This window comes from Scylla paramamosain, chromosome 16 (genome assembly GCF_035594125.1).
Source record: "Scylla paramamosain isolate STU-SP2022 chromosome 16, ASM3559412v1, whole genome shotgun sequence".
Lineage (NCBI taxonomy): Eukaryota > Metazoa > Arthropoda > Malacostraca > Decapoda > Portunidae > Scylla > Scylla paramamosain.
In genome coordinates this window covers 45,001-60,000 of record NC_087166.1, presented here as the reverse complement: position 1 = coordinate 60,000, position 15,000 = coordinate 45,001, and the positions used below count along the sequence as shown (strand labels likewise).

The 15,000-nt window shown below is 37.6% G+C and overlaps 1 protein-coding gene and 1 long non-coding RNA gene across 4 annotated transcripts in view; one reads left to right on the top strand and one right to left on the bottom strand.

The window, feature by feature from the left end:
- The window catches only part of LOC135107846 (dynein intermediate chain 2, ciliary-like), a 21,201-nt gene extending 19,461 nt beyond the window's left edge, over window positions 1-1,740 (bottom strand). Inside the window, exon 1 of the mRNA XM_064018132.1 lies at window positions 1,032-1,740. Within this exon, the coding sequence (XP_063874202.1) occupies window positions 1,032-1,117 (86 nt within the window). The 5' untranslated portion in view covers window positions 1,118-1,740. The remainder of the gene's footprint in view (window positions 1-1,031) is intronic.
- LOC135107847 (uncharacterized) overlaps window positions 1-14,689 on the top strand; it is a 17,458-nt gene extending 2,769 nt beyond the window's left edge. The window contains exons 3-8 of one of the 3 annotated variants that reach the window (XR_010272017.1): window positions 8,871-8,948; window positions 10,253-10,385; window positions 10,874-11,023; window positions 12,058-12,219; window positions 12,660-12,806; window positions 13,143-14,689. This is a non-coding gene — a long non-coding RNA (uncharacterized LOC135107847). Of the gene's footprint in view, window positions 1-7,345; window positions 8,124-8,870; window positions 8,949-10,252; window positions 10,386-10,873; window positions 11,024-12,057; window positions 12,220-12,659 lie in introns of those variants that run through there. The other 2 variants (XR_010272018.1, XR_010272016.1) reach the window with 2 other exon arrangements.
- The last annotated feature ends 311 nt before the right edge of the window (window positions 14,690-15,000 follow it).

The window sequence follows — 15,000 nt, the reverse complement described above, 5'->3', positions numbered from 1 at the left end:
CGAGACGCAGCTTTTTTTTTTATTATTATTTTTTATTTATTTATTTATTTCTTCTTTTTTTTTTTTTTTTTGGTGTGTGTGTGTGTGACGGTATTGACTCCTGCTTCGCGTGTTGTAATTTCCTTCCGCGGCTGAGTTCTCCCCCTTGAAACCTGTCGCATGTCTCACGATGACGCCGGCACGTCACAGGGTGGGAGAAAAGGTAGACTCGTGTGGCCACAGAAAGAAAGGGGAGAGAAAGAGTAAGAATGGACGGGAGCCTTGCATGTCGTGTAAATGGTTTCGTGAAATCCCTGCGGATATTAGGAGTAAACTGGTTCCGCGGAAAGTAGGTTCAAGCAGAGAAAGAGTGGGGAGAGGGAAGGAGGGAGGGAGGCAGGGAGGGAGGGTTGGATAATCATACTAATATTTTGTGCCTCCAGCTCATATCATCCCCCTCCATGCTCTTCTTGTGAGTGGTTGTGATGTATAGTTCTCGTTTATTCAGATTGTTTAAGAAATTTATGAATGTTTCAAGGTTATATGCTTTTTTGAATATTTTAAGATGAGGAAGGTGGAGTCGTGTTGTCATATTAAGATTACACGTTACTATACCACGATGCATTATACTTATTGTCATAGCTGAGAGAGAGAGAGAGAGAGAGAGAGAGAGAGAGAGAGAGAGAGAGAGAGAGAGAGAGAGAGAGAGAGAGAGAGAGAGAGAGAGAGAGAGAGAAATGCAAATAAGTCATTCATACTATATCAATACACACACACACACACACACACACACACACACACACACACACACACACACACACACACACACACACACACACACACACACATGAAGATACGATAAAAGGAAAACAAAACCAAAATAAAAGTCAAATGGAACACAGATAGTCAGGCAGTTTCAGACAAGATCGAAAAGGACATCACTTACACACACACACACACACACACACACACACACACACACACACACACACACACACACACACACACACACACATACACACACACGCGCGTGCACGGACACGGACACTTACCTCAGTGTCTCCGTAGCTTCCATGAGGGCCGAAGGGGAGGGGGACGGCCGGGAGTGGGTGATCTTTCCCATTGCTGTCTTCCACATGGTGACGAGTGCCGGGCGGGGACAATCAACAAAAACAGATCAGTCCACGTACTTAGCTGCTCAGTCTGTCCTTTGTTTCTCGGGTGTGTGGTGGTTTAGCGGGTTACCTCACAGGGCTGTTGTCTGGTATTATGCGTTGGTGAGCGATGCAAGAAGGGTGTACTATGAAATCTGCAAAGAATGTTTTGTAGCGAGGAAAGATGTCATTGTATGTAATTATGTGGCAGTAGGGAGATTGTTGTTGTTGTTGTTTGAAATAGATGTTGTTGATACTACTACTACTACTACTATTACTACTACTACTACTACTACTACTACTACTACTACTGCTGTTGCTGCTGTTGCTGCTACTGCTGCTATTAAAACCGCCGCGGTCAGAAGAAAATATGTGAAATCTGCGAAATTAAAGCCGAGTCAGTGATGGCAGTGTTGTGCTGTAGTAAACCAACACCTCTTGCAGACATCAACACCACCACCACCAGTACTTGTAGCACCAGTAAAGACACACCGACGGGAACAGTAGTGGTGGTGGTAGTGATGGTGTTGGTGATAGAAGTAGTAGTAGTAGTAGTAGCAGTAGTAATAGTAGTAGTAGTAGTAGTAAACGGAGCATAAAGCACCTCTTCTCCTCTCCTCCTCTTACTCCCTTCTTATTTATTTATTTATTTATCTATTTTTTGTCTCCTCCTCCTCGTGGCTCACGGTTGGCGTGCAGTCGCGGCGTTCCCCTGGGATGGTATGGCGCTCAGCGGGTGATGGGCGTCACGTGATGTAGTGGTGTTGTCCACGAGAGAGAGAGAGAGAGAGAGAGAGAGAGAGAGAGAGAGAGAGAGAGAGAGAGAGAGAGAGAGAGAGAGAGAGAGAGAGAGAGAGAGAGAGAGAGAGAGTATCCAGGAAGCCTGTGCGTGTCATACAGACATGGAAAGTTGTCTGTCTGTCTGTGTGTGCCTCGACATACGTAACTCGTTTTCTGATTTTCCTCACCTTGTTACCCTTCGTAAGGTCATTCCTCGATGATGACATCAATGATGAAAGTTAGTAATAGTAGTAGTAGTAGTAGTAGTAGTAGTAGTAGTAGTAGTGTAATAGTAATAGTAGTAGTAGTAGTGTAATAGTAATAGTAGTAGTAGTAGTAGTAGTAGTAGTAGTAGTTGTTGTTGTTGTTGTTGTTGTTGTTGTTGTAACAGTAGCAGCAGTACCAATATCATTATTATTATTATTATTATTATTATTAGTAGTAGTAGTAGTAGTAGTAGTAGTAGTAGCAGCAGCAGTAGTAGTAGTAGCAGTAGTAGTAGTAGTAGTAATGGTAAAGATAGTAGTAATAGTAGTAGTAGTAGTAGTAGTAGTAGTAGTAGTAATAGTAGTAGTAGTAGTAGTAGCAGTAGTAGTAGTAGTAATGGTAAAGATAGTAGTAATCGCAGTAGCAGTAGTAGTAGTAGCAGTAGTAGTAGTAGTAGTAGTAGTAGTAGTAGTAGTAGTAGTAGTAGTAGCAGTAGTAGTAGTAGTAATGGTAAAGATAGTAGTAATCGCAGTAGCAGCAGCAGCAGTAGTAGTAGTAGTAGTAGTAGTAGTAGTAGTAGTAGTAGTAGTAGCAGTAGTAGTAGTAGTAATGGTAAAGATAGTAGTAATCGCAGTAGCAGTAGTAGTAGTAGTAGTAGTAGTAGTAATAGTAGTAGTAGTAGTAGTAGTAGTAGTAGTAGCAGTAGTAGTAGTAGTAATGGTAAAGATAGTAGTAATCACAGTAGCAGTAGTAGTAGTAGTAGTAGTAGTAGTAGTAGTAGCATTAGTAGTGGTAGTAATGGTAAAGATAGTAGTAATCGCAGTAGCAGCAGTAGTAGTAGTAGTAGTAGTAGTAGTAGTAATAGGAGGAGGAGGAGGAGGAGGAGGAGGAGGAGGAGGAGGAGAGGTACTAGCATTAAAAGTAACACGAAGTGACTTGAGCCTGAGGGAACATTATCGGTGAGCCGTGGCTTGATCTGGCATGCCTTTCTTTGTGAGAGATCCTCCTTAACATCACGCCGGCCGACAAGTATGAAACTGGATTCTCGTTATTTTCTATGCAATCAGTCAGCATTAATCTCGGTGACAGTTTCTTTTTATTAATAGTGGATATTGAAACGGTATTTGTCAGCATGTTGAGTAGGATGGCAATAAATATCACGGATTCAATGACATGTGGACAGTTAGATGACTGCCTAACATTGGCAGAGGGAGCAATCATTTCTGTGTACGAGTAGCAGTAGCATATGGTAGCGTATGGTGTTGTCACGAAGTCTGCTGTTTAGCTCCCATCTGGCTTCTTCTTGAGTGCTGAATTTGGTGGCGTTGAACGAAGTAATATAAATCTTGCGGGGATTGAGTAAATTCCATTCATCTGGAGTAAAGTTTGTATTCCTTCTGCTGAAGAGTTTGATCCATGTCATATGTCTAAGCTAATGAGGGATTCTTTTTGCAGACACGAGTTATTTTGTTTTTAATTCAAAAGCAGTGCAATCGAGTGAAAATCTACTAAAAGATTTGATCAGTTGCAAGAAAAGGAAGGGTTACATACATTTTGAAAATATGACATAAGTTGAACACATTGACTGCTACAGAAGATGAGCTAGTATAAAAGCTAATTGTCAGTTAACTTTATCTAAGTAAGAAAATATCTAAATTTCAAAGTTACCAAGGAATATGTTATTCATATGTACTTTTAATGCAGTTTGACATCATGAACTCTCGGAATTTTTGTAGTTAAAGGTAGAAGCGCCCTCTGCAGATGGATAATAATACAGAGATGATGGAATTCATTGCAGACTTGCAATAGTATCTTGTATTCATATCTCATGTGCTCCAAGCTAATTTAGAAGCCTTTTGTGATATTTGGGGAAATACAGAAGTTTTACATTTGAATGAGCGAGTTGACGAAGATGGTGTTTCAAGGAAAGACACAGATGAGCATTTAGAGAAGGCAGACGAGACAACAAGACTTGAAAATGCATGAGCTGTCATTTTAACTGTTCGTGTTAGGTTTTGCTTCTCAGGAATCCTCAACCAGTAGGCAGCGCAGCAAGGCGATGGTATATGCGTGCAGTCTGCAAGCAGCGGCGATATCACTGGTATGACTATGACGCGGCGTGTCATGTGATATATTGTGCTGGTTTCGTGACATGGCGCGGCGGTGAAAACACATGACATGGACAGACAACTATACTACACTAGAAAACAGATAAATGAGACAGCAGCTCAGTAGATGAATATCCAAATATATAAGTAAAATAAATATGAATAAAACATATATTTCGGTATTAATGGTCCGGTAAGAAGTGAGTGAATCAAGTAAAACAATGTCACATTCACGGTGACGCGGCCCTTTGTACCAGACTTTGTGGAGTGGTTTGGTAGAGGTTCGTAAAAGTTAAAACCCTGCTGTTAACTAAACCCTAAATATCCTTAATTTTCCAACATACGAGGATTGTCATGGGCAGCCTCTTGTTTTGCGGAAGAGGCAGACAGTTTGGTGGAAATAGATTAAGAAGTTTAGCGTATAGATACACGAAATACAGTCAGAGAAAAAGAACGGATGGTCGAACTGGTTTTCTCTGAATGTTAATGAGACATTTTGGAATTCTAGGCGCACACTTCCTCTATGTTTGACATGCACATGGCTATCCATATTGCAGCCTTACGGTATCGTTTTTAGCTCTTAAGTCAATATTTATGTAATGGTAAAAAGAATGAAAGAAGATAAACATATTCAACAGTCCCTCCTTACGACATGTCCCCCTAGGTAACAATTGCGTAACTGTTCCGAGTCTGGGTCATTTTACATTGTTGTGAAGACTTTCCTGCGTGTAATTGTAGGGCGAAACTGTGGTAGTGTAACAATGGCACACTGATCCTTCAAGGCGGCTTGGAATGCACGGCAAGCACGCAGGGTAGCACTCAGGACAGAGGGAGTGTGGAAGCTTTGTGGCGGTGGAGGAAAAGGAGAACAGTTGTGTGCCTTGCGTGTGTGTATGCGTGTGTGTGTTCTGTGGGAATTACACACAAAGAAATTCCACCCTCGAAGATTCCTACTTGAAAATCTCTCTCAAAATGATTTCTTATAAACTCATCCAACCTTAACTTGGATAACACAGTATAGCATTGTATAATATAGCCTAACTTAACCTTGTCAGATTTGTAGCATGATAATTATTTTAGGGAAAATCTTGTGGTGGGAATGTTGGAAGGAAAATTTATCTTGGGGAAACTTGCAGTGTACGGTAATGCGTCCCTAAAAGTTTATGAGGCAAAATCATGGTGCAGTTTTCCTTCTAAATTCAGGAAGGCTGAGTATTGGCCTAGTGCTTTGCTCCGTGTTCTGTCCTATGCTATGGTAGAAGGATGGCTAGCTTGTGTTCAGTGGCGGGAGCGTGGACGGGGAGGAAGAGGAAAGATTAGTATGTGTTACGAGAAATGGTGAAGCAAAATCAGGAGAGATCATTTATGCCATTGGTGGGCGGGGTGAAGGCAAGATTACTGGAGTGGCTGCACAATGTAAAGGAAGAGTTATTTTTGATGTGACGAAGGGAGAAGAAAGATTACTTGCATAATGACAGAGAGCGAGGAAAATTTTGTTCCGTGACGCGGATTAAAGGTAATTTCTTTTGTGCAAAATTACATCACAGATAATAAATGAATATGAGACTTGACGCTAAATGTTCTTTATCCAGTGATTACTTTAATGAAGAAGCCGTCACCTGAGATCAAGGTAGAGAAATAACATTTTTAATCCTATTTACCTCTTTGTGGAATTGATAATTTTTTTGTTATTTCATTTGAAGCTAAAGTGTCTGTCACGCATCGGGTGAATTACGGTCACTTGTGTTAATAGGAAACATTAAATGTCAAATGTTTTACGTTAAACAACAATTATATTGTATTTGCTGTCATCATCCTTTAAGTTAAGGTTATGTTTTATAATCATAGTTATGAACACTGACACGGTTTTTATTTTTCTATTTTTTTTTTTTTAAGAATCACCATTATCATCATCAGCATCATCATCATCATTTTATCGTAAGTTATTTTCAGTTTATGACATAACACATTAACTTTGGATGTTTGTTGCCAGGATGCGTATCTTACTATCATGGACATCGTAATCATGTATCACGGCAGCGTTCCGCCCACTGGCCCACCTCTGTAGCAGGAAACAACAACTGTGAGACACTGTTTGAGGAAATAATTACTGAATATATGCACCAACATCTTGATAATTACGTTGCTACTGTTAAGTTACTGGTCTTTATAATAAAAAAAAAAAGGAATTTTAAACATGTTCATAATAGTAGTAGTAGTAGTAGTAGTAGTGTTGTAGTAGTAGTAGTAGTAGTAGTAGTAGTAGTAGTAGTAGTAGTAGAAGTAGTAATAATAATAATAAATTATTATATTATTATTATTATTATTATTATTATTATTATTATTATTATTATTATTATTATTATTATTATTATTATTATTATTATTATTATTATTATTATCATTATTATTATTATTATTATTATTATCATTATTATTTCATTTTATCTATATGTTTATTTATTTTATTTATTTATTTACTTATTTTTTTACGTTAAAAAGTCCGGCCAAGAACACAGAAATGACAGAGAGAGAGAGAGAGAGAGAGAGAGAAAGAGAGAGAGAGAGAGAGAGAGAGAGAGAGAGAGAGAGAGAGAGATCCGCTCATGTCTCTCCTAAGAACACATGAAAGAATTCAGTTCACCACACTGTTTGACATAAGCTCAGATTTCATAATTTTCCAGTCGCGTGTTATGTTAATATGCCATTTATTTTATTATTTCTTACTTATTTAAATAATTTGTTTAGTATCATTACCGTCATCTTTACCATCTCTCTTAGGTTATATATATATATATATATATATATATATATATATATATATATATATATATATATATATATATATATATATATATATATATATATATATATATATATATATATATATATATATATATATATATATATATATATATATATATATATATATATATATATATATATATATATATATATATATATATATATATATATATATATATATATATATATTCTTTTTTTTTTTTTTCGTTAGCATCATCTTCACTATAATGTGCGTAATTATGTCCACCATCAACTCGGCCCACGGCCAATGCAACATCACCACCACCACCACAATAACAACTACTTCAACAAAAATAACAACGGCGATAGCCACAACATCGACAATAACAATAGAACCCGCATATTTATATTACCCCAACACTGCTGTAACACTTACACCACTATTATTACACTACGTACAACCTGGTCCTCACAGTACACTATAACTACCATAAATAACCACAACCACAACCACCACAGCTGCCAGGGTCACTGCACAACATAGGTCCTTATTCAGAAACGCCTTGCTCTCCCACCACAACTATTTTCCAAATCAACAGATAATAAGCCTCGTTCTCAAAACTGTTTCTGCTGTTAATCGGTTACTAGAACTATAAAAATCTGCATAACTTCAACTAGAGTCTTTTGAAACTAGAGAAAGTGCAGCCCAGAACTGTTTCAGAATAGCTCTAACAGTGAATTTACACGCTCACTTTACGTTCACAACACGCCACGCCGGTACGCGCCCACTACTGCACGCCACCACCTCACACGGGACAAGCTCGGGGCCACTGGGAGGGAGCGCTGGAGCCGTGACATGGGCGGTAGGAGGAAGAGGGAAAGAAGAGATGGGTGCGCGCGCCTGGCAACCCCTCTTACCTGCTGTCTCTGCCAGGTCCTTAGATCGAATGTGCCGGGAAGCGTCGCTTACCGTTTCTATCTATGTGTGTGCATGTGTGTGCGTTTAGATAATGGTACACGCGCAAGTCTGTTCAAGTGAGTGTATACTTGCCATATTTTGCTGAGAATGTAACTGGACATCGCCGCTTTTCTGCTCCCCTAAAGAGGTGTGCAGCGGATGGCGTGCCAGGTAAGTCATAAGAGGGAGAAACTGTGATTTTCTTGATGACTCGGGAACGTGACAGAGGATGATTTTACTTATCTTTTATTTATTTACATGTTTATTTATTTTTAGACGATATTCCGAATAACGACTGGTAAGTCTCTGGTCAGTGGACAATGGAATGGATTGGAATATATAAATATAAGGTTTGTACAAGGCATAATTATTTCTTATGTGTTTCCCTAAAAACTAATAGACTTGTAATGTGTTTGGTGCGTATGGGGACATAATTATTCCATACCTTGCGGCCTACGTACATTTATAGATGATCACCGGCGCGAGAGAGCCACCGGGTCACGTCTAAATAGATGATCACCGCTGTTAAGTGTTAATGAGTGTGTGTGAACAGCGTGAGTGTATGCCTGGGTATGTTATATGTTGGCTCCGTGTTTAATAACTGTGTAGAGGCTCAATATTGTCATCATCATATTTCATTTGTTTATATATATATATATATATATATATATATATATATATATATATATATATATATATATATATATATATATATATATATATATATATATATATATATATATATATATATATATATATATACTTCTTGTTCTGCTTCTCTTCTCTCTTCCTCCTCCTTCATTTTCTTGTGCTATTCTGTTTTTTTTCCTCTTTGTTCTTCTCTCTTTTTTTTTCCCCCTTTTCCTCTTAGCCTAATGTAGCCTAACCTGACACGACCTCCTATCATCTCCCCTACAGCACGTGTGACCCTAAGAGTGACCTCAGTCCTCACCATGGCCACCCAGTACTCGCAGTCCACCAAGAATTTGCCATCAGGTTAGTGAAAAACAGCGATTCTTTTACTGGAGATAGTGACATGGGGGTGTATTTGCCGTAGACTTTTACATAAATCATTTTTTTTTGCTTATTTTCTCTCTGTAACGGTAAACGTGTTTATATTTGGGGTTCTCCTTGTGTGTATATGATGTAGTGGTTTTTATTCTAGTGTGTGGTGTAGTGAAATGTGATAAGTAAGTCCCGTAGAGTTAATAATTAGTGTTTTCTTAAAGATTTTCAGAGTTTTTTTTTTTAAGGGTAACTAATGTATCTTGTTCTCTCGTTTTCTTTTCTCGTCTCCTTCTGGTGGATGATGGTGATTGTGGTGGTGGTAGTGGTGGTTCTGCTACTACTACGACTACTACTGCTACTACTACTACTACTACTACTACTACTACTACTACTACTACTACTACTACTACTACTACTACTACTACAATTCCTCTTCCTGCTCTTCCTCGTTCTCCTCCTCCTTCTCCTCTTACACCCACTTCACCTTCCCCCTTAACCCACCCCCACACACTTACACACCCTCAATACACCCCAGTACACCCCTAAACACCCCCAAATATCCAAACAACCCTCTAGTTTCTTACATCAAGAGCGTCGATATTTGGATGATAATTTGCATGGTATACGTGTTCATGGCTCTGCTGCAGTTTGCAATTGTCTGTCATGTGCACTATAGAAGAACACAGGCGCCCCCAACTCTCCCCGCCCATATGCCCGGCTACCACCAACGCAAAATAAAAAAACCAAATGTTTTTAGGGTGAAAATGTATGTTTTAAAGATGTGCTGGAGATGCGAGTGTGTGTGTTTTTTAGTGTTTAAATGTTTTCAGGGTGAGAGACTGTGTTTTTGTAATGTTTTGGTTGTGGAAGATGTGTTTGAGGTGAAAATGTGTGTTTTATGGGTGTTTTTGGAGTGAAAATGTGTTTAGGGATGTTTTGGAAAGTGATTTTGTGGTGGAAAAATGTGTTTGGTTTTCTTGTACAATAGAAAAGTGTGTTGAGTGATTTTTTGAAGTTTAAATGTGTGTTTTTGGGTGTTTTGGAATTGATAAACTGATTTTTGGGGTGTTTTTGGGGAGTTTCACTGGTTTTTTAGGGTGTTTTGGAAAAGAAGTGTGTATTTGTGTTTTTTTATGCTGTTTGTTGAGTGAAAGACTGAATTTTTGTGCTTTTTGAAGACAAAACACTAATTTATACATTTTAAAGAATGATATGTGTATTTTACCTCCTACTACTACTACTTCTACTACTACTACTACTACTACTACTACTACTACTACTACTATATCCAGGCATTGTGTGTGGACTGGCAATCTACAACTTCACCATCACCAACCTGCCCTTCCCAATTGCACTGTACAAGAAGTTACTGTGAGAGACTGTAGGCTTGGATGACCTCACTGACCTTGACCCGCAGCTGACCAGGTGTGTCACTTGTGCAGGGTCGTGTAGGGTCGCCCAGAAAGTCGTTTTCTGCTGTGTTTTGGGAGTGAATGAGTGTGTTTTGAGGTGTTTTGGGTGGGTTTGGTGATGTTTGAGTGTGTTATAAGGTGTTTTGGGGGTGGAAAAAGTGTTTTTGGTGTGTGTGTATGTGTTTGGGGGTGTTTTGGGATGTTTTGTAGTGTTTTTGGGGTGTTTGTAAGTGTTTTTGAGTGAAAAAAGTACTTTCTCTCTCCCCTGAATCTAGTGGAGTGAGGCAGGAGTACTTGAGGGGCTGAGGATGGCTTGAGTGAGTGTGTGAATTCTGTACCACAACAACAACAACAACAACAACAACAACAACAACTACTGCCACTATTTCCCAAGTCGCTGTGAAATCTACTTTTTTATACAGCAATTACAACAACTATTTACAATACTACACCACCACTGTCACTGCCACAGCAACAACTACAGCTACCACTATTTTCCAGGTCACTGCGAGATCTGCTGGAGTACGAGGGAGGTGACGAGGAGGAAGTTTATGGCCTCGACTTCACTTTGACCCAGGATTACTTTGGGGAGTGCAAGAGTGTCCCCCTGAAGGCTGGAGGGAAGGAGATGTCAGTCACACAGCAGAACAAGTAAGAATTGGTGGTGTTTTGGTGTTTATTGGTGTGTTTTGAGGTCAGTGTACACTTCTCACCTCTAACTGTCTTTCTTCAGCCTCTCTCTCTCTTCTCTGACTGTCTTCAGCCTCTCTCTCTCTCTCCTCTGACTGTCTTCAGCCTCTCTCTCTCTCTCTCCTCTAACTGACTGTCTTTAGCCTCTCTCTCTCTCTCTCATCGCTGCAGTGTTGCATCTCTAGCTATCTTCTACTGCTGTTTTCACGCTAACTGTTCCTCTGATCTTGCTAACTGCATGCCTCCCTTCCTCCCTGTGTTTGGGTGTGCTTTGGGGTGTTTAGATGTGTTTTGGTGTGTTTTTGGGGTGTTTGGGTGTGTTGTTGGGGTGTTTGGGAGGTGGGTGACCATGTTTGGGGGTGTTTGTGTGTGTATTGGGGGTGTTTGTGAATGGGTGACTGTGTTTGGGGGAGCTTTCAATGTTGAACGCTTAAAAACATCCTTTGAAATTGAGAGTTCCTTTAATTTTAACTGACAAACCCTTAGAAACACCCTTTAAAAATTGAAAACCCTTTATTTATTCTCTTAAACCCTTAAAAACATCCTTTAAAATTGACATTTCCTTTAATTTTAACTGAGAGACCCTTAGAAATACCCTTTAAAAATTGAAAACCCTTTATTTATTCTCTTAAGCCCTTAAAAACACCCTTTAGAAGACACCAAACCTTTAAATAGCCTCATAAACCCTTAAAATCACCCTTATACCTTTTATTTATCCCCTTAAATGTAGTTGGAAAATGTCATAGGAAAAAATTGTAGTTAATATTGGATGCAAAATATCAAAGTAAGATTAGGTAACAAATTTTTAATGTTGGGAATAGTAATCCATATATATACATATATATATATATATATATATATATATATATATATATATATATATATATATATATATATATATATATATATATATATATATATATATATATATATATATATATATATATATAGTATATTTTTTGTAACAGTGTGAATGATAAGATTCCACTTTTCAGTGTTGCCACGGTGACGGTGGTGGTGGGCATGATACAGATGCGGGAGCTGGAGTTTGTGCCCGATGGAGACATGCAGCTGGACAAATTCTGTTGCTCATTGCTCAGACTGGAGTTTACATGTATACCTCCTTCACCATCATTGCTGGACACTTCACCATGAGTGTTAGTGAAATGTGCTGTGTTTGTTAGTTTATTTGTATATCAGAAAAATTTAAGACCAGTTAGTTGTCTAGACTTTAAGTCTTAAAATGAGAAAATAAATCTACATATTTTTTTTAAAAGCAAACAGTTAAGGCATTGTAAAGTAAAAGTCAAAATATATTTTGGTTATCATTTTTTTTGCAATCAACAACTTTCATGTATAATGAAATAAATACATTCATCAAACTTAATATCATATTTAATAACAGCTAGAGGTACCAATTTGCAGATGTCTATGGAAAATTTGTATGATAATCTTGTGGCCAACAAAAAAGGATACAATGAATGATGACTTATTATTGTAAGAAATCTTTCAGAGTTGTTGTTGTGTACTTTCACATTCCATAGAGACAGGTTTTTCCTTCACTTTTCAGCATTTAAAAATGTGATAATTTCAACAGGATGCTTGAGCTGTCATGGTGCTGCTGCTGTTGTCTGCCATCATCCCCCTGACACAGACCACCCTGCAGACCATCTTCATCCTGGGTGTCACACATCGCTGCTGCTACAGCTCAGAGCAACTGGAGCGCAAGCCAGGAAGGGAGATGGTAACTTCTCACTTAATTTGTTGTTTATTTGAGGGCCTAATGACAAAGACATAATGGAATAAGTATATGTGAATGTTTGTTTATATCTAGATACAGCATTCACATATCTTTTAAGTGCCACCTTCCAAAAGCAATGTCAGCCAGAAAAATAACTGATGAGAATCTAATTACATTTCAAGTCAAAAAGTTTTCCTTTAACCACTTTGCTCCAGATGCTTAAAAACATGCGTTGCTCACATACATGGTGTCGCGTAGGCTCGTGAGTGGTAACTTATCTAATTTCTAATAATTTCTAATATAATTTGTTTGTTTTTTTTGTTGTTTTTTTTTATGTAGGAAGGACACTGGCCAAGGGCAACAAAAATCACAAACAGGAAGTTTATGCAAGTTTTTATCCTTATATAAAATGTTGCTAGTGTTAACATATAAAATTGTATTGCATCAAACCTCCATACATTACTGTCTCTATCCAGTATGAGACTGGTGTTCAGGAAGCACAAGCATGTGCTGAATAACAAGAAGCCGGCATTGGTGAAGGTGACAACATTTCATCTATTTATACATACTTTTTATTATTAAAGCTTATCTTATAATTATTTCTGAAGAGATTGACTAATTTTTGTAGTATTTATGACTTAGAACTATGATAAAGCTATGAATTGATATAATTCCTGATTTGTTTTATCTTTTCATTATCCTTCCTTTGTTAATTGAGCATTTTATATTACTTAGCTTAAAAATACAAGAACGGTTCAGAAGTATCCAACCTTGGGCTAAGGGCCAAAATTATGGTATCATTCAAAATGTCCTTCAAAGAAAGCCCTTTGTAATCCAACACACTAAGCCCATTAATCCTTCCATTTCTCATCAATTTGTTCAACATTCATATTTTTCCCTTATAGGGTTGAACAATTTTCATGGGTTCAGAGCAAAAGGCTTCCTCATTCCTCCCCAAGGTATTCTCGGATGGTAAGCAGGTTTGACTCTGGAGCAAACCTGACCAAGGGCTACTGCCCAAGGCTACAGAGGTTCCTCTCCCTGAGGCTGAATGCACCATGTGAGATGGTTCTGTTATGTGGATGAATGTCATGGTGGATAGCAGTGCCACCACATTCCTACAATCATCTATCACTCCACTGCTCAAATGCTTCTGCAACCAATGATAGGTATGCTGCCACATTCTGCATGGTCTCCTTGGCTCTCAGATAAGGATACTGTCAACAGGTTTGGGATTGCCAAAAAATCATAAGGAGCTATGTCTGAAAAGTCCAGAGAGAGAGAGAGAGAGAGAGAGAGAGAGAGAAAGAATGAGCAAGAGAAAGAGTAGGATGAAGCAAAGGAAGAGTCAAGAGGGAGGAAGAGAGAGTAGGACAAGAAAAAACAGAACAAATAAATCCCCTACACGTCTTGTCTCCATTCACACAAGCCATGAAAAGCTTGTCCATCCCTGAGTGCTCAGAAGCAGTGCTCCACTGATGATGTGGAAACTTGAGACACCCAATCATTTAATGGGCTTTAGTAGGTTTTGTCACCAGTCTTCTGTGTGTCACTGACTACATTTTGAAATTTTTATCTGTTCTATTTAATTTTGTGTGTATGTACACAATGTTTATGGTCAATAAACTATTTATAAAACTATTTATCTGTGTGAGTAAGATAAAAGCAGTTATTGTTATTATTATTATTATTATTATTATTATTATTATTATTATTATTATTATTATCATTATTATTATTATTATTATTATTATTACACATTTTCCTCCTTGTATTTAAATATTATTATTATTATTATTATTATTATTATTATTATTATTATTATTATTATTATTATTATTATTATCATGAATTGTTCTTGTTTATAAATAAAATACTGTAACTGATTATTATTTTTTTTTATCATTCATTTAGACTCTCTCTCTCTCTCTCTCTCTCTCTCTCTCTCTCTCTCTCTCTCTCTCTCTCTCTCGAATAAAATGACTGGTGAGGAACTCTAATAATTAAAGTGCTAAAAAATCCATTAAACTACGAGAAATAAGACAAATAATTAATGACACACCTAATAACACAAACAAGGAGTAATAAACAAAACTTAAGCCAGAAAACACGAAAAGATAAAACTATCATATAAAGAAATACGAAGTTAAAAAAAAATCATGAATATCAAATAAATAACTCACATATAATCAATAAA